Here is a 19,151-nt window from a genome sequence, read left to right on the forward strand (position 1 = left end):
CCTTAGGAAAGCATTAACATTTAATAGTGAAAAATAGGAAAACTGAAATCCTTCACAAGTTGCTAAATCACAAACGCTAAACCTCTTGGCTGTTGGATACTAGTGAATTTGGAGTACCATCTCTGGCCTTCTCTACAGGGAAGAGGAATGGTTTCCTAATGGAAACACCCATTTCTAAAACTGAATAACAAATATGTATTGATATCACTTTCTCCACAAGCCAGGCATTGTGTTAGATGCTACAGCTACTGCACTGAGCAAGAGACTCTAGGGGAAAAGATCCTGCTTCTGACGATATAGCTGAGTAGGTAACTTAAAAAATAACATATTATTTCAATTATATAGCTGAAAGCAAGAAAGAACCCCAGGGCCAAAAATGGTGGTGGTGGGGAACTAGAAACTACAGTGATAAATGAGATCAGCTGGTGTTGTTTCCAGTTGCTGTGGAAAGGAGCTGTTTTATTTTCTTGAGTCCACCTAAAACTTGGAACTGAGTTCCAATGAAAGGTGAAGACCCTCAAAGAGAGAAAGCAGACTAGAAAAAAGAGCCCACTGGCACACAGCAACAATAAGAAAGGTCTGAATGAGAGGGAAAAAAGTATCTCTTCTAATAATCTGTAACTACAAGCCTTTCCACAGGCTATTGAGATCTGAACTATTGAGAGCTGAGTGCCAAAGAATTGATGCTTTTGAACTGTGATGTTGGAGAAGACGCTTTTGAGAGACCCTTGAATTGCAAGGGGATCCAATCAGTCAATCCTAAAGGAAATCAGTCCTTAATATTCATTGGAAGGACTGAAGCTGAAGCTGAAACTCCAATCCTTTGGCCATCTGATGTGAAGAACTGACTCACTGGAAAAGAACCTGATGCTGGAAAAGACTGAAGGCGGGAGGAGAAGGGGATGACATCAGAGGATGAGATGGTTGGATGGCATCACCGATGCAATGGACATGAGTTTAAGCAAACTCCAGGAGCTGGTGATGGACAGGGAAGCCTAGAGTGCTGCAGTCCATGGGGTCACAGAGTCGGACATGATTGAAGGACTGAACTCAATTGAGCTACATAGTCTGAGAATCCCCAGGCCAAAAGTTTAACACAAAAAGTAGTCCCAGAATGAGACATCTGGCAGAGGAAATGTAAAATTCTAAAGAGACCTACCCTCAATCACAGCACAAAAGATGCCCACAAATAAAGCTCTCTGCTGAAGATGAGCTCAAGCAAAATGTAAAAACTATGTAAAAATACAAACAAGATGTGGGAAATTCAATTAAGAGCAGGCTAAGACTCTCCAAAAAAAACCTTAACAGAACTATCAGATAAACTGTAATACATATACATATTTCAAATGATTAAAGCCAAAAAGAAAAAATGAAAAACATGAGAAAAGAACATACTAAAAAAGAAACAATGACCAAATGGATTTCAGGAAAAAAAATACAACTTGTAGAAAAATAGTTATTAAAATTAAAAATTCAGCCGGTGGTTTACACAGAGATTAGACCGTGTGAAAGAGAGAATCAGTAGACGGGAAAGCAGATCTGAGAAAATTACCAGCAACCGGCTTTTACCGATTAAGAGGAAACACAGAAATGGAAAATAAGAAATGAGGTGCTAAAGAAGGAAAGAAGAAAATGGAGTCAATATTTAAAGAGACAACGGATTAAAGATGGAACTTTCAGACAATAATAAACTCACATCTGGGCATGTTGTTTGCAACTGGAGACCAACCAAGACAAAAAAGATCTTAAATATATTCCAGTGAGGGAAGACTGAAAATTAACAAGTGAAATTAGAATTTAAAGTACTAATAAGCTTCATAAAGATATTAAAACAGGATAATAGGACAAAGGCTTTTAGATGGGGCAGTCAGGAAAGGCCTCCTTAAGAAGGTGATGTCTGAGTTGAGCCCTGAATGATGAGAAGGAGCCAGCTTAAGCAAATCTGTGGGAAATGTGTTCTAGGCAGAAAGAATGTAAAGTACATGCCAAGACACCAATGCAAGAATGAAACTGGTGTGCTCTAGGAAAAGACAGAAGGCTAGCATGGATGAGCACAGTGAATCTAGGGAAGAATAGTGTGAAAGGAAGTACTGAGAATTCAGAATGAGGCCAGACCTCATATGCCTTATACAACAGAGAAGTACCTTTAACTCAGAATCAGCTATCTTTCTTCTCTCCTAGACAGACTCTTGGAGGGCATGGCCACCCACTCCAGTATTCCTGCCTGGAGAATTCCATGGATGGAGACTGGCAGGCTACAGACCATGGGGTTACAAAGAGTTGAAGTGACTGAACACACTCGCACGCCGAGAGAGAATCTTTAAATTCTAAAAACGAAACACTTTCATGTCCTTTGCAAGTGGTCATAAAATATAAATACACTCTTTATAAAGTTTTGTGAATTTACCTCTATTTTTATAATAAGGAAGTTAAAATCACTTTTCTCCTACTAATAGTTTTAAGGCTGTTTGAAGAGCTGAAGGAAACAGTAACTGCTCAAAGGTCCCCCCCACCCTTTTTTTCCCCCAGCTGCTCTGTGCAGCATGCAGGATCTTAGTTCCCCAACCAGGGATGGAACCCATGCCCCCTGCACTGGAAGCAGAGTCTAAATCAATGGACCACTAGGGAAGTCCCCAAGGGTGGGAGGACATCACAGAAGAGCTGGGGATGAAGGAAAGTAAAGTGAGGCAGAGGGATGATTCTACAGGAGTCCTGGCCCATTGTTTCCCAGGTGTTACTCTAATCTCCCTTTGATGGTAGGGACTGTCATATTCTCCTTTTGTATTCTTCCCAAGGTATACTACACATGACAATTACTCCTTTAAGCTTTGCTAGCTATGGTTTTTTCCTTTCTAATAAGGGGCAAGGCCCTGCTAAGATGTAAACCACGATTCTGCTTTGTATGCACTAGGGTACTAGGAATGGATCTTTATGCTACTTTGTTGAGCTCAGTCATTTTCCGGAAGGACAAACAGCCTGGGCATGCTTCTCTAATCAAGCCAATAAATCTAATCTGGTAAGACTCAGCCTCACCCCTCAGATTTGATAACGTGCTTTCCCCTTAAGGACTCAAAGCTCCAGCTGTCTGGCTTAGGAGCACCCAGTCTCCCATACGTTGGTTGTAAAGTACTTTAAAGGGGAAAGCTAAACCCTGGAGCTAGTGACACACTTGGAAAAAGCCTACAACCAATGCGGGGAGCTGCTTCAAGATTTGGCGGCAGTATGTGCTGCTGAAGGAGAGTTTCTGGGACCCCTGCTGCAGTAGGGATTTGGTCCCTGTATGCCAACCTGTGAGGGTCTCCTGAACAATTCTCTCTAGGACTCTCAGAGACTGACTCTCTCCAAGAATCTGAGGTAGCACAGCACAGTGAATCAGAAAAAAACAGGGCATCTCACAAATAAGTGAATCTGCCCTCCAGTGGGCAGGAACACATTTAGACAACAAAGGCAACAAAATAGAGATGCATTTCCCAAAGTATGGTCCATAGACCCCATATCACTTGGGATGTTTGTGAAGAATGTAGACTGAGAACCTCTGGGGCTAGAGACCGAAGATTTGCCTTTTAAAATATACTCCCCTGAGTGTACACATGTATACGTACAGCTTTGCGGTCCACCTGAAACTCACAACATTGTTAATCAGCTACACTATACTACACAATAAAAAGTTTTTTAAAAAAAGCAAACTCCCCTGGTTATGCTCACATATATTTAAATTCAACAACCATTGCCCTAAATTTATAACAAATATACAGCATATGCATTTCTTTACCTCTAAAAGTGGAAGAGATAGACTTCCACTGTATCTCTTTCTATAATCTTAAACACATCCCAACAGTTACCCTGAAGAGTTGTCACTTAGAAACAAAGCCCATAAAATTTCTTATGCTCTCCTGCCTCATTTCATAAAAAAATACAAAGAGATCATAATCGTAATTTTTTAAAAAGGTGAAAGGTCAAGTAAGCTGCTATCCACACCAGTCCTGCTGCATTGCAACTGGAGCCTCATTAAGCAGCCCCCAAGAGAGCAGCCAGCAAAGAAATTAAAATCCATTTCCTGCGTTGGATTAGGAACCTGAATAACAAACTCAGAAAAAGCCACTTGATCCTGGTAGGAAAATCCCAGAGTAAAGATCGGAAGTTGCAACACAGACCATGGTTTTATTAAAGGCTACTTGTCGATGTCCTCGTGCCTGCAGGCCTGTGGGGTCTGGCCTGTGGGAGCAGCTCAGGACACTGGGTTAACCTGCCACTCTTTCACCCCTGGACACTTACAAGAAAAAACAGTTCTCCCTTGAGGTATCCTGGCAATCCCTCATCACTGGCTTCTTCTGCCATAGAATAAATGCACCGAGAAGTATGCCATCTTCAGCAAGGGCTGGTGCAAAGCTGAGGGACAAAGTAGCAGGGAGCATGTGACAAAGCAAGCGGCACTCAGAGAGCAGGAAGGCAGTTCTACTACAGTGTCTGCACAGCTGGCCAGGAGGGCAAGTCCTTTCCTTCTGTATTAGCTGTATCATTGCCCCTCCTGTTTGAAAGCAGGGATTGCAAACTGCTGGTCCATGGGCCCACTACTGAGTTCTATGTCCACGTGGTACCTTTGTTTTACAATTTAAAAAAAAAAAAAAATGAAAATAACTGTCAACATCTTAAAATGAAAAGGATTCATACAGAAATTCTGATTTCCAGCTTCTGAAAATCCCAGGGCCATATTAGATAAGGTCACAAACACACATGGCCTCTAGCTCCACCTCAGCCTCCCCAAAACCCCTACTGTCCAAAAACCCCATCTGCTTGACTCAAGCATGTCACTGCCTAGTCCCTGTGGGCAACTGATGAGCTCCTCCTGCTCTCAAGTTCAGTAATACCCCATTCATCCTCTCACTCTGAGGTTAAGGCCTGCTCAGAGGCCCAAATATGAATGGCAGACATCTGAACTCTCTAGACCGAGGCTCCAGCTACATCTTACACGTGCCACGCAAAACAGCTACCTAGACAAAAAGGAGGGTCCCTCTTCTCTGACTGAGGAGAAGATCTCTAGCCAGTCAGGAAAACCTCCAGCCACAGCACTCAGGAAATGAGACAGAGAGCCAAGTTCTGCCTGGTGCCTGTGTTTATCAAGCATCTGGCTAGGCGTTTTTATCCAAGTTACATATTCCTCTCTTTGTACAGGAAACCAGGAAACCAAGATTCAGAGTGATCACACAGCTAGAACAAGTTTTCTGGATCTAAAGCTGAAATTTTAGTGGGAAAATAACCTGAATGATTAGCAGTTATCCTAAACTTTCATGCTGGATGCTGACAGGCACAAAAATGACAGATAAGACATGGACTTTGCCTTTGAGGAACTTTGTAATTAGTAAACTGTTAGGGTAAAAAAAAAAAAAGCTTCTGTTTGAGTTCTTATTGCTGAAAATCTTCCTAAAATATTCAGGTTCATTTTGTGCCTCAAATACAGTCTAATCAACAGAATTCATTCCTTTTTTTTCCGCTCCAATAATGTGGCAAAACCTCAGGGTCATAATTTGAAGCAATGACGGTTATATACACAACACACACTTATATCTAGTCAGTTTATATAATACACAGTTTTACAGGTCTCAAATGCTTTTCAACAGTCAGCCTCCCCTTTGAGCCTGCCAGCCAGTACCCAACAAGAGATCAGAAGTCCTACCACCTTTATCTTACAAAGGAGGAACTGACACCTAGCCTAAGGCTGCAGATGAATTGAGACTGTCAAACTCGGATCTTCTGACTTTCCGTTCAGTATTCTTTCCATGACTGGGCTCTAGCTCATCAAAGTCATTGCTTTACCTTGAACATGGCTCCTGATGAAATCAAATAATCACTTTGCCCAAAAAGAGGTGCAGTTTTCAAGGGGATATGAAATATTGAAGGTACATGTTAACTTGTTGCTGATGTACTTTGAGAAAGACTCACTACACTTTCACTGGACAGTGAAGGACACGTGGGGTCTCAGAGCCCTTCTTCACTTTAAGCAAAATTCTAAATTTAACCTCGTTTTTTCCTCAGTAGTTCCACCCCACTGCACCAAGCTTTTGTTGGTGGCAAAAGAAATATTAATAATAATGGGACATATCCTGTGAGCCTGACTGTCTAGAGACCAGTGCTCACTCACATCTGACTCTTTGTGGCCCAATGGACTGTAGCCTGCGGCTCTCTGTCCATGGGATTCTCCAGGCAAGAACACTGGAGTAGGTTACCATGCCCTCCTCCACTAGAGACCAGTACCAGAGATTTATTGCCAGTAGAAACTTCAAGGAAACCACTGGCTTTTACCTCAACAAAGGGTTACATTAAAAATGTTACCCCTGAGTGAACAGATACAAGACTTCTTAAAATCTTCAGACTCCAGAGGCTTTCTTCAAAATATTGAATTACCTTAAAGAATTTTCTGAATTTTAAGACCTAACATCTAAAGATTAAAAGAGACATCAGGTGATTTAGAAGAAGGGGAATTTAGTATCCCCTTTTTCCATTATCAAAGATAGATTATAATGCAGGTCAAGAAGCAATAGTTAGAACTGCACATGGAACAATGGACTGGTTCAAAATTGGGAAAGGAGTACATCAAGGTTGAATACTGTCACCCTGCTTATTTAACTTTTATGCAGAGTACATCATGCGGAATGCCCTCCTGGATGAAGCACAAGCTGGAACCACGAGTGCTGGGAGAAATATCAACAACCTCAGATATACAGATGACACCACCCAAATGGCAGAAAAATGAAGAGGAACTAAAGAGTCTCTTATTGAAGGTGAAAGAGGAGAATGAAAAAGCTGGCTTAAAACTCAACATTCAAAAAATGAAAGATTGTGGCATCCAGTCCCATCCCTTCATGACAAACAGATGGAGAAACAATGGAAACAGGGAGATTTTATTTTCTTGAGCTCCAAAATCACTGTGAATGGTGACTGCAGCCATGAAATTAAAAGACGCTTGCTCCTTGGAAGAAAAGCAATGACAAACCTGGACACCGTATTAAAAAGCAGAGACATCACTTTGCTTACAAAGGTCCATATAGTCAAAGCTATGGTTTTTCCAGTAGTCATGTATGGATATGAGAGCTGGACAATAAAAAAAGCTGAGTGCTGAAGAATTGATGCCTTTGGGGAGACTCTTGAGAGTCCCTTGGACTGCAAGGAGATCCAACTAGTCAATCCTAAGGAAATCAATCCTGGATATTCATCAGAAAGACTGATGCTGAAGCTGAAACTCCAATACTCTGGCCACCTGATGGGAAGAGCCGACTCATTGGAAAAGACCTTGATGCTGGGAAAGACTGAAGGCAGGAGACGGGGATGACAGAGGATGAGTCGGTTGGATGGCATCACCGATTCAATGGAGAGAGATAGAGTCAATGGACAGAGTTTGAGCAAACTCCAGGAGAGGGTGAAGGACAGGGAAGCCTGCAGAGCTGCAGTTCATGGGTTCATATAGTGTCAGACACAACTGAGTGACTGAACAACAAGAAGGGCCACAGCAATAGGCATCCAGCTTGAAATATGGGTTGTTATTAAAATAACTGTAGCTTAACTGTTCTTTAGGTCTCCCCAGGAGGCTCAATGGTAAAGAATCTGCCTGTCAAGCGGGAGATGCACGTTCCATCCCTGGGTTGGGAAGATCTGGAGAAGGAATGGCAGCCCATCCCAGAATTCCTGCCTGGAAAGTCACATGGACAGAGGAGACTGGGGGGTTATAGTTAGTGGGATCACAACATTGGACATGACTGAGTGACTAAATAACCCTTGTTCTTTAAGCTGTATAAAGTTATTGATATTTGGGCAATTCTGAGATTCTACCCTTCTGGGGGTGGTTGTTCAGATTTTTCAGAGATAAAATGTCAGTTCTAAAAGGGTTTGATCTTATTTACTGGCCATAAAAAGTGAGCTCTAAACCTGTCCTTGAGAAGGCACAGTTCCTGCTGATTGGGGCAACCAAGATGTTAAGATTCTAAACTTCTGGGCAGATAATGCATATTGCTTAGAAAGCAGCAGGAAAAAGTACCCCTGTTTCCTTCCTCTTTATTAAAACATCTCAGCTCACCCGCCCTGAGGCCTGTGGCTTGTGACTGCCTCCTGAGCAGAGTGCCACGCACTATGTAGCAGTAGTTTTCTGCCCATCCTGTCTCCACCTTGGCTCATCAGCCCTTTGTACCCGCAGGATCAATCCCAGACGAGCTGAATCCACAGATGCAGAACCTACGTGTGCTGAAAGCCAAGTGTACACAGTTATGTTACATGGAGGACTTGAGCAGCCTAAGATATTGGTTATCTGCAGGGCTTGTGGAACCAAACTCTTGTGAACACTGAGGGACAACTGTACTGACATTTGGAGTCAGATAATTCTTTGCTGCAGCGACCCGCCTGTGCATTACAGGATGTTAAGCAGCATCCCTGGCCACTATCCACTAGATGCCAGTATCAACACCCCACTCCACCCCTGGCTACTTGTTGCGACAATCAACAACGTCCAAACACTGCTAAAAGTCCCCTGGGGAGGGGGACAAATTGCCCTTAGTTTAGAACCACCCTTCCAGCCAAACTGAACCACACAACTCAGTGCAGACTCGTGTCTCATCCAGTCTTTGTCACCTGTTTGTCCTTTGGGTTCCCCAACCACTCTGTAAATTCCCTAAGAGAAGGATGAGGTCAATCTCACAAGTGCACCTATTCAGCAAAGGATTAGACACGCAAAAACCTTGAGAAAGTATTCATCCTGTTGACTTGACAATGAAGTGACCCCACAGGCTGTTCCTCCCCCATGTTCCCCATTCCTCTTAGCTACCCTGTACAAGCAGCAGCCCGAAGGGATCCTCCAAGGGTTAGGCCAGGGCTGTAGCAACATAATTTCACATGATAACTTGACACCGACCCACGGCTCCCTGGGATTACAGTAACCCAGTACAATCTGAGCCTGGTTCATCAACCCGGAATCTTACTTCCAAGACAGGGAAATGATTGCACGTTCATATTTGCATATTTTTGTTGGCAGCCCATCCAGCCTATCTGAGGCTGCCTCACCACACTCCAGAATCACACCCCAAGGAGTGGGAGGTCGTAAGTATTCACACCACTGCCTGGGGGACAGGAAACCCAAGGATTTCCAAACCCTTGAAGAAAACCATAGGATAGGCTGTGCAATATTTGAAACCAAGAATGAGACCATGCGTCACAGTTCAGTGGAAGCTCCTGAGAACATGTGTGTTAAGTAAGAGAACCAAACAATAAAGAATACTCTGAATCCCTTGATGCAATGCCCAAGGGAACCAATGTCTTCTGTGCACCTCAGTCGCAGCAAACAATTCACCACTTGCAAAAAAAGAAGTCACTGTGTCACACTCCAGCTGCTGGTCTTCAAAGCCTGTCTCCCTCTCTCCTGAGATGTGTATTTTCTGCCACTGTCCCTCCTAGCTCTTTCAGTTAAAAGAACAAGGCAGGTCAAGCAAGTGACTTCGGATTGAATCTCCATTTTCGGCAACAGATGCCTCTCCTGAGGTAGGTCCAGGTTCAAGTCCAGTTGAGCCCTTTCCAGAGGAGCAATGGCTACAGAGCAAGCACAGAAATGGCTAAACCAGGTCAAATTTGCAGGGCGTTTCAACTCACTGTCGTTACAAATCAACAAACAGAATCAAGATCAGTGTCAAGGACGAACTGTCACCCAGGCTTTAGGGAGTCAGGGCAGGGGAAGGAATTTTATAGCACAGTTTGGTTTTTATTCCCAAGTAGCCGCATATTACTCTCTTCCTAGACTAAAATTTACCTCTTCAAGGAAAAGGGGGGGAGGGGTGGATCAAACTCCTGGGATATTATGGAGGAAGTGAACGTTTTCTTTGGCCCCATTCTGGATAAAAGTTTCAAAATCAGCAGATACAGTCTTCTTTTCCACTGAGTTACTGTCCAGTCTGCTGGTTTCTCTTTGCTTTGATAACAGGAATGTGATGAAAAACAAGCACATTCCTCTAAAAAAGCCGCTTCTTGCAACAGAGACGGTCGTTGGGGGGAGTGGGGTGTGCTTTTAAAAAGTCACCTGAAGGGCTTGGATGAGAACCACCCTTTCTGTTAGGTGACAGCAGGGAAGTGAGGTGTTCTATGGAGCTCTCGCTTGGAGTATTCACAGATTTTTACAAATCGGTTCCAATAGGAATTTCAGCTTCCACCTCTGGTACAAACAAGTGCTACTTTGGTGTCTGCTGCATTATATAAAGCCAGTTCCCTTCCAGCAGGGTCTCACTTACTATGTGCTAAACCTGATTCGGTTCAGTTCAGTTGCTCAGTCGGGTCCAACTCTTTGCGACCCCATGAATTGCAGCACGCCAGGCCTCCCTGTCCATCACCAACTCCCGGAGTTCAGTCAAACTCATGTCCATCGAGTTGGTGATGCCATCCCGCCATCTCATCCTCTGTCGTCCCCTTCTCCTCCTGCCCCCAATCCCTCCCAGCATCAGAGTCTTTTCCAATAAGTCAACTCTTCACATGAGGTGGCCAAAGTATTGGAGTTTCAGTCCTTCCAATGAACACCCAGGACTGGTCACCTTTAGGATGGACTGGTTGGATCTCCTTGCAGTCCAAGGGACTCTCAAAAGAGTCTTCTCCAACACCACAGTTTAAAAGCATCAATTCTTCAGCACTCAGCTTTCTTCACAGTCCAACTCTCACATCCATACATGACCACTGAAAAAACCATAGCCTTGACTAGACGGACCTTTGTTGGAAAAGCAATATCTCTGCCTTTTAATATGCTATCTAGGTTGGTCATAACTTTCAAGGATAAAAAGCCCACACAGGAGGGTAATGGTGACTGGGAAACTCAATCCTAGATGAGGAAGACGGCCGTGGGGAGGCAGTCTGACAGCAGATTTGCTGCAGAAACTCCCCCTATGACGTGCAAGAGCAGGACAACACTGAGAACGTCTGCCTCCAGAGTTGCCACCGCTGCACCAGAGCTCTGTGATCTCCAGGAGTTAACTTCTTGGTTTCAGTTGCGTCATAGGAGAAAGGAGATAAGAACTCCTCCCTCATGGGTGGCCGTCATGATGAAATAATCCAAGTATCATGTCCGGCAGTGTAGGGGTTAAATTAGAAGTGAGCAAATTCCCTCAGCCCTCTCCCTGGGCATGCCCTCCCCACTTGCGGCTCCCTCACAGCACTTTCAGTGTTGTCCTTGGAGTCCCGAGGATCTCTGACTGTGTCCAGGGAGTAACTAGGCTTCCAGCACTCTGGCTACTCTCTCATATTCAGCATCAGGCCACGCAAGGGCCTAACACAGAACTTCGCTGTGGTCTAGTGGTTAAGAATCCACCTGCCAGTGCAGGAGACATGGGTTTGATCCCTGTTCCAGGAAGGTCTCACATGATGCGGGGCAGCTAAGTCCCTGCACCACAACTATTGAGCCTGTGCTCTAGAAAGCCACGCACCACAGCGAAGAGTAGCCCCAGCTCAGCCCCACTGGAGCAAGCCCGCGCAGCAACCAAGACCCAGTGCAGCTAATAAACAAATAAATCTTAAAAAAAAAAAAAAGTAAACGGCCCCTGTGCCTCTACCCCATACACTCCAACCTGGGAAGGGCACATTGCCCGAAAGAGCCCCAGACCCACCACAGCTTCACTGGAGATGACTTATTTCAGTACCAGGGATCATCACACTTCATCAATGAGGACATCTCAAGGGATAATATTCCTAGAGAAAGGCAACATTCGAGGTACAGAACATAAATTATAAGTCTTGATGGATCCAGGCTGCATTCTAGCAATTAGAACTTGCACTGGTCCTTCCACACACCTACTGTGCAACAACAGAGACCACCGGACTGTGGAAAGGACCACCTGCAAAAGCCACCTTTCCACCCGTGAACCGTGCCACTCCGCTCCTAATGTCTCTCGCCGCCACCTGCGTAAAGTTCCATCATCTGTGAGCTCGTTCTATGCCCCCTACCTGTGAGGACGGAGATAAAGTTTCTACCCCTTTGTATCCACAACATGCTTTGAGTAGAACAGGTGCTCAATACTTTTCAGGTAGAGATGTTGGTCACAAGAATTTCCAGCATTATACAATCAATACCTTCTGAATTAAACATGAAATAGAATTCCTTCAAATCAGCAGACCAAGATCATTCTGTTGTAATCTTGTTCTTTGAAAATCAGTAATCCATCTGCTAGGTATACAGGATAGATTCCCTCTTAACCAGAAAACTCATTTTCTGATCTTGCCAGAGAAGGAAGGGATGGCATGCTCCACTACATGTTATACCTAAAATGCGCCATGTGGTGCCACAGCCCCAAAGTACAGCAGGTGATTCTCTTCAGAACTTCAGCCCCAGTAAGCACAAAACCACTATTCTCTAGTCAACCCTGTAGCTTCCAGGGGTTGGCTTAGCTGTCCTTTAACCGGAAGAACTAACACAGCCTAAGGCTTCCCTGGTGGCTCAGTGGTAAAGAATCTGCTTGCCATGCAGGAGACATGGGTTCAATCCCTGGGTTGGGAAGATCCCCTGCAGAAGGGAATGGCTACCCACTCCAGTGTTCTCATCTGGGAAATCCCATGGATAGAGGAGCCTAGTGGGCTACCGTCCATTAGGGCTGCAAGAGTCAGAGGTGCAGGATAAAACTTGGCAGCTAAACAACAACAAGGCCTAGCTGCCCTTTACAGACACTGAATTCATGCCACACTCGTTATTAGATTGAGGCCCCTCATGCTTTCCTTCCTGCTCTGTGTCACAAAGGACACCAATACTTGCTGAAGCAAGGGCCTTGTCTTATCTCAGGCATACCTAACACCAAGACTCATAGATGACAGTTTCTCATCTGCAGGAGAAAACAAAAACAACACTCCCAACCTGATCTGTCTGGAATGCTCCTTCCCAGCTCATATGTCTGGTAAACTCCTACTCATCCTTCGAGACTCAGGTCAAGTATCACTTCTCACGAAAGCCTTCCATGCCCATCCCACTCCCCAAGCCTGATGCTTTCCCACCCTCTGCTGTCCTAGTCCCTGGGGATCCTCTGTTTCAGGCTTAGCACACTGTCTTATAATTATATCCAAGCTACTAAAGTGCAGGGAAGGGAGTGAGGGGTGTGAGCCAAGTTGAGGCGGAATCTCTCCAAGTGTGGCCAGATATTACCAGGTCTGAACCACCTGGGGAACTTAATAGAAATGATTCTGGGCCCTGGACCCACACCTACTGAATCTATATTCTAATCACTCCACTCCTAGGTGATTTTTATGCATTTGAGAACTACTGCACTAGAGTGACCCCTCCAGTGTTCTCGCCTGGAGAATTCCAGGGACGGGGGACCCTGGTGGCTGCCGTCTATGGGGTCACACAGAATCGGACACAACTGAAGTGACTTAGCAGCAGCAGCAGCAGCAGCACTAGAGTGATTTCTAGGAATAAGCACGGTGCTTTATTTTATCCTCTGTGCCAGGTCCACGTTCATTAAGCACAGTGGCATTATTCAGTAGATGCAATATGCATGAGAATCTTCCACAGAGTAAAATGCAAAAGGGTACTCAGAGACACGTGTCTCATCTGGTACCTGGGCCACTTAGAAATAAACTTCAGAATACACGCCTCGGCACGAGCAATGCGTTAATCCAACTCCACTTTCATAGACACCAGTAGATAGCGAGGAAAACACCAGGCTTTGGAATCAAAATGCCTCGGTTTGAAAATTTTAAAACAAAACCAACCAAACAAAAGAAGTCAAAAACAAATAAACATTAATGACCTAGCTAGTTTCTCTAGCTAGTTGATCAACCTTGGACAAGTGGCTTACCTTCTGTAAGCCTCAGCACAACTATCAGAGAAACAGAATCACAATCCACATAAGATAGGTGTGTTACGTGTATTAAGAGGGAAATAATATATGAAAGCGTGTGTGTATGTGTGTGTCTGTGTGTCTGTGTGCGTGTGTGTCGGAGAAGGCAATGGTACCCCACTCCAGTACTCTTGCCTGGAAGGCTGCAGTCCATGGGGTCGCTACGAGTTGGACACGACTGAGCGACTTCACTTTCATGTATTGGAGAAGGAAACGGCAGCCCACTCTAGTGTTCTTGCCTGGAGAATACCAGGGACAGGGGAGCCTGGTGGCTGCCGTCTATGGGGTCGCACAGAGTCGGACACGACTGAAGCGACTTAGCAGCAGCGCATATATATATATATATATATACACACACACATATAAAATGTATGATAAAGACTAACAGCATACCTGTTTTGTGTCATTTTCTTAAAAACAGAATTATCACCAAGTAAGTTTTAGAAGGCTGGCTTTTACAATAGCTCCAATAAAGAACACAGCTTCGCTGTCAGACACAGAAATACTGAAAATATACAAAATTATATTACCAAAGATACACAGGGTTTTCACAGGCAAGGTATGAATCACAGAAGGCTGGGGCAGAAAGAGCTTCAGGAGGTCCTCAAGTCCAGCCCTCTAACAGGAACCCATTCAGAAATAAGAACGTAGATTCACCCCTGCTGTGCAGCCTCTGAGATACTCCCCCCAACCAACCCAGTCCTTCACGCCACGCCACCCAGCTCTGCATCCTCTCACTCAACTGTGTGGAAGTTACTGGATGTGAGCACGGATTATAGTAATTACTATAGTACAGATTACAGTAAGCAACGGCCTCCCAAGTCGCAGTCAACAATGTCCAAATCCCAGGGCAAGAGCTCCTGCCATTAAAGCCTCCACCTCTGTCTAGAAACCAGTCCTCTAGCTTCTAGTTTCCTAACATTTTTACTAAATGCCTATTCTAATTTAGCCAAAGTGCTAGTGTTTTAAATACATTTTTCCGTCAAATTCTCCCAATAACTCTTCCAGTAGATTCTATTATTTTTAAGACCAGGTTCAGAGCAGTTATGCAGCCTCTGAGACCCTGCGGGGGAGCTAAGATACAGAGGCAGGTCTTCTGGCTCCCCAGTCCCACTCTTTCCACTGTACCAGGCAGTTTCCAGCTGCTATTCCCCACCTGCTGACATAGCATGAGATGCTTCCTATTTCCAACACTGCTCAAAATCCTCGCCAGGGCTTACTCTGCCCACAAATCAAAAGGACAGCCTTTCCTGAGGGACAGAGGAGGTGCTCCAATAGGGTCCCCACTCTCTCTGCCTATCTCTGCATCTAAGGAACTCTGAACAGTAACAAAAGCAGTACTAGAACATGGGGAGCTTTTCAGAAAAGCTTACTTTTAGAAGAATTTCAGGCCACCCAAGGGACATTCTAGCCCTTCTCTAAGCGTGCGGTTAAACCAGCAGTCCCTAGAAGCATATATATTTCTTTTGTAAGACTTCTGGTTTGATCACATCTGTGGCTTTTTCTCACCCAGGAACAGGCAGCAGAAGGGTGTGTGTCTGTCCCCACCCCCGCTTACAGCCACTGCTGATTACAGCTACACATTCCGATACAGACATGCCTCTCAGACCAAAGAGGGGGTGGGGGTGGCCTGAGCTCAGAAGCCCTGGAACAAATAGTTGGCAACAGCTGTGTTCTCAGAAGACCGCAGTTGGTCGCTACTGTTTTCTCATTCCACACTAGGTTCCCGGCTATAATTCAAGTGCCCCTACTTCAAACGGCAGCTCGCAAAGTAATCAAGTCTCTGCCACAGGGGTCTGCTGGCTTGGAAAATTCCATTAGGAAGACCAGAATGTGGTCAGTCCCACCCCCACCCCTCTGAGACATTCAGGACGTCCCTTGGACCCACAGCCCTGACCACAGGCTTAAAAGGAGAAAGTCTCTAAAAGGAGCCCTTCTCTTTAAAAGAAGGCCCCCCACCCCAACTCAGAATCTCTTCAGAAGCAGAGAACTGTGAAGAAGTCTCTGCTAACTAACCCAATCAAAATGGAGAAGGAATAAAAGGGGTTTTGATCAGGAATCCTGCTCCGCCTCTCTTCCTCCAGGCCTCACCCCTCAACTGTTTCCTCACTAAGGGCTTGGCAATGGTTTTACGGTGTCTAATGGAAAATCAGAACAGACACCCCAGCAAGATCTCAGGGATACAGGGGAGTTAAGAACCCGGTGGCCAGGGGAGTAAGGAGCAACTAGAAAGCAGGAAGAAAAGCCTGGAAAATTCTGTGAGGGAGCTGGCCTGCTGCAACTGCGAGACATTTTCTAAAAGGTTCCCTCCACCCAAAGCAGGAGTAGGATAAGTAAGCTCCCACCCTCTTCCCTTTCCGAACCCAGTTCCCGGACCACCCGTTCCATTACCTGTCTAAGACCCAAAAGGAAAGGCATCCTGCAAGAGCATCGTCCACACTAACGCTGGGAACAAAGGGCTTTTGAAAAGTTAAGGTCTTGGAAGGAGCATTTCCCCTGGCGGGTCTGGTGCTCAGCGTTCCCGGTTACCCGGCCTTCCTTAGCAAAGCAGAAAAAGTAAACAGAGTCCTGGGACCAAGAGGGCACTCTTCCTCCTGCTCTCCTGGCTGCTCCCCGAGCCTGGCTCTGACCCACCCCCACCTTCTCGTGACATATCTCAGACGCAGCAAAGCTGAAGCTGTCTGCCAAGGGGGAAATGACATCAGTTCAGGCACGGCAGAAAAAACTCCAGACAGCTGCTGGAGAATACTGAGAAGGATGTGCCGCAAACCCATGAAGTCCAGCCCTGGACCCACCTAGGGCTGGAGCCGACAGTGAGGGGGGACAAGGCCGCTGCCTGCTCCCCTTTGCTCCCCTCGGCTCTGAGCAGGCTGGACTGTACATAAATCAAGGCTTTAATGCTGCAAAGAGCTACATTTCTCTGAATAATGATGGGATTCTAAGAGCTCCCAGGGAATTGTTTCTCCTCCTTAGTTAAGAAAACAGGGCCCAGGAGCTGTCAATTTCACAGAAATTTTCCCACCCCACCTCTGCCAGAACCGACAGTGCTCCGCGCCTGGCTGTTTCAACTTTCTCAAGGGACGGATGCAATTCAGAGAGGGCTGGGAGAGGCACCTCTTTCCCAGCGAAGGTAGGACATGTTACCTTGGGTGCTGACCTCTCGAGCCCTCGCTCTGACAGGAGAGTTTATGTTTCATAAACAGACTGCATGTACAGGTGCCAACATCTTTCCTCACTTGTCTTACAAAAGGTACAACAAGTCCCACCGCAGCCTCCAAGTTGCCAGTGAAGCAGATCTCTATATTTAAACCGACTCTTGCTTCTGAAAAGTTCACTACCTTAGGTTTGTCAGACTTTCTTCTCTAAGTGCAGTTTACGGAGAAATGGCTCTCTAAGGTAAGCTTTTGTACAGGAAGCAAAGGCCCCGGGGTTGGCGTCCTCACCTGACTTTTCCCAGTCAGCGGTGTAAGCCAGCTCTTGTCTGGCTAGTGTTCCCTTAACAGCAGGTCACACTCCCTCCCTCCAGCCATGAAACCTTTAGCAAAGACAACAGTAGCAAGCATTTGTGTTTGGATTTGGACTTGCAGAAATGACTCACAATGAGAACAATCTTCAGAGGAACACTGTAAACCCAAAGTTACTTTCTAATAACTTCCTAGGCTGCAGATTAATGATATTTCCATCACTCAAAGCAAGTATATCTCATCTTTTTATTTTCTGCAACAGTTTTCTTTCAGTGATACTCAGCAAAGGCCCCCGTGGGACTGGCACTGTGCTGGGCAGACCCAGGTAAATCAGAAATGATTCTTGCAAATTATTTTTCACCTCTATTATCTTTCACCTCTACTGAGGACAATAAATTAGCAGTATATAACACTTACAGCAAGGTGACTTGCCAAAAGTACTTTTCAATCATTAGCGAATCCAGCCAGACACACAATGTACTTGCTACAGGTCTCCCACTGACGGTCAAGGTCACATCGACTTTCCTGACAAGGAAATGAATAAGCCAAGCCAGCTGGGCCATTTCCTGGAGTCTCACAAAGAAATGACTAGCAGCCCCATTGCTATGGAGAAGGGAAGAGGGGTGAAGTGGCTTCTGCCACTGCAGGTGTTTGGGGACTAGGAAGCCATTCTTCAGCGAATATGTCCCCTCAAGACGCGGTCATCTAGTCTAGCCCATGCCTTGCTTCTACCCTCACACATAGGATGAACTGCCAGCCAGGCAGGCAGGCCTGGACACTCAGACACATCCCTCTGGGCAAGAGAGAACAGACAGCTTTCTACACCCTCTTTTCATTTCCTCGAACGTAGACCATCCTCAAACACACCCAGCATTATTAACTTTGACAATAAAACTAGTGGAAAAGGCATCCTCAACTCCTCCTGGGCAACTCCGCTCTGAACCTACCTGACAAGACAGCATGACACCCACAGCTCTATGGAAAGAGTACATGGCGTAGGCATACTATTCATTCATTCATTCCACACCTACTGAACGCCCACAGTATGCCAGGCACTGGTATAGGAGCTGGAGGTACCTCTGTGAGCAAGACAGTCAAGAATCCTTGCTCTAATGGACAAAGGAAACTTTCCACATTTCTAAATAATATTTATCAGCAGTCATCTCTGATTAAGTGGAACTGCAACAAGATTACTAGAAATTCAAAAATAATTTTGTCAAAGTTCAATCTCAATGATCAAAATTGCAACACAGGCTTCCCAATTTCCTTGCAACCTAATAAATTATTCTATTAAGGATGCTACTCAAGACAGTGTTTCTAATCAGCATTTGCCAACTTTTATCTTCTTACAAGATTATAAGATTCTGTGTACAAGGCAGCATTAAACTGAAAACAACATCATACACTCTAACAAAGTGACTACTAAGAATGGTATCTTCCTCACTGATCTACTTTTCCTTGCCCCTAGTCCCTGACCAACCTTCACTGAGTTCTAAAATTTGGAGGATGAGGAGAAAGAGCAGCTGAAATGGCAAATGCAGGCATTCCCAGGAAGGCAAGTTCACTTTTTGCCATGACTTACAAATATTACCACAACCCAGGGACAAAGTAGTCAGTTTGGGGATTTAAGAAGCAAAATGATAATCAGTAGTTTCTACTAGTCTGAAAAAAGATTCTTTTATATAAATGATCCAGGTTCATACATGGTAGACCAAAGCTAAGTCAAATCCATCTTCAAACCATTTTAGTCATCTCCCTGACACAATATAGAATTTGATTCAATGCTGAATTCACCAACTTAAAAAAAGGTGGGGAGGGGGAATTCTCTGGTGGTCCAGTGGTTAGGATT

The 19,151-nt window shown here is 45.1% G+C and overlaps 1 protein-coding gene across 2 annotated transcripts in view; it reads right to left on the reverse strand.

Annotated features, from left to right (window-relative positions):
* WBP1L (WW domain binding protein 1-like) overlaps positions 1-19,151 on the reverse strand; it is a 59,809-nt gene that overhangs the window by 19,660 nt on the left and 20,998 nt on the right. The window contains exon 1 of one of the 2 annotated variants that reach the window (XM_005698379.3): positions 16,230-16,463. The exons of the other annotated variant lie outside the window; for it this stretch is intronic. Within the exon in view, the coding sequence (XP_005698436.1) occupies positions 16,230-16,256 (27 nt within the window). The 5' untranslated portion in view covers positions 16,257-16,463. Of the gene's footprint in view, positions 1-16,229; positions 16,464-19,151 lie in introns of those variants that run through there. 2 annotated transcript variants of the gene reach the window in all.

This window comes from Capra hircus, chromosome 26 (genome assembly GCF_001704415.2).
Source record: "Capra hircus breed San Clemente chromosome 26, ASM170441v1, whole genome shotgun sequence".
Classification (NCBI taxonomy): domain Eukaryota; kingdom Metazoa; phylum Chordata; class Mammalia; order Artiodactyla; family Bovidae; genus Capra; species Capra hircus.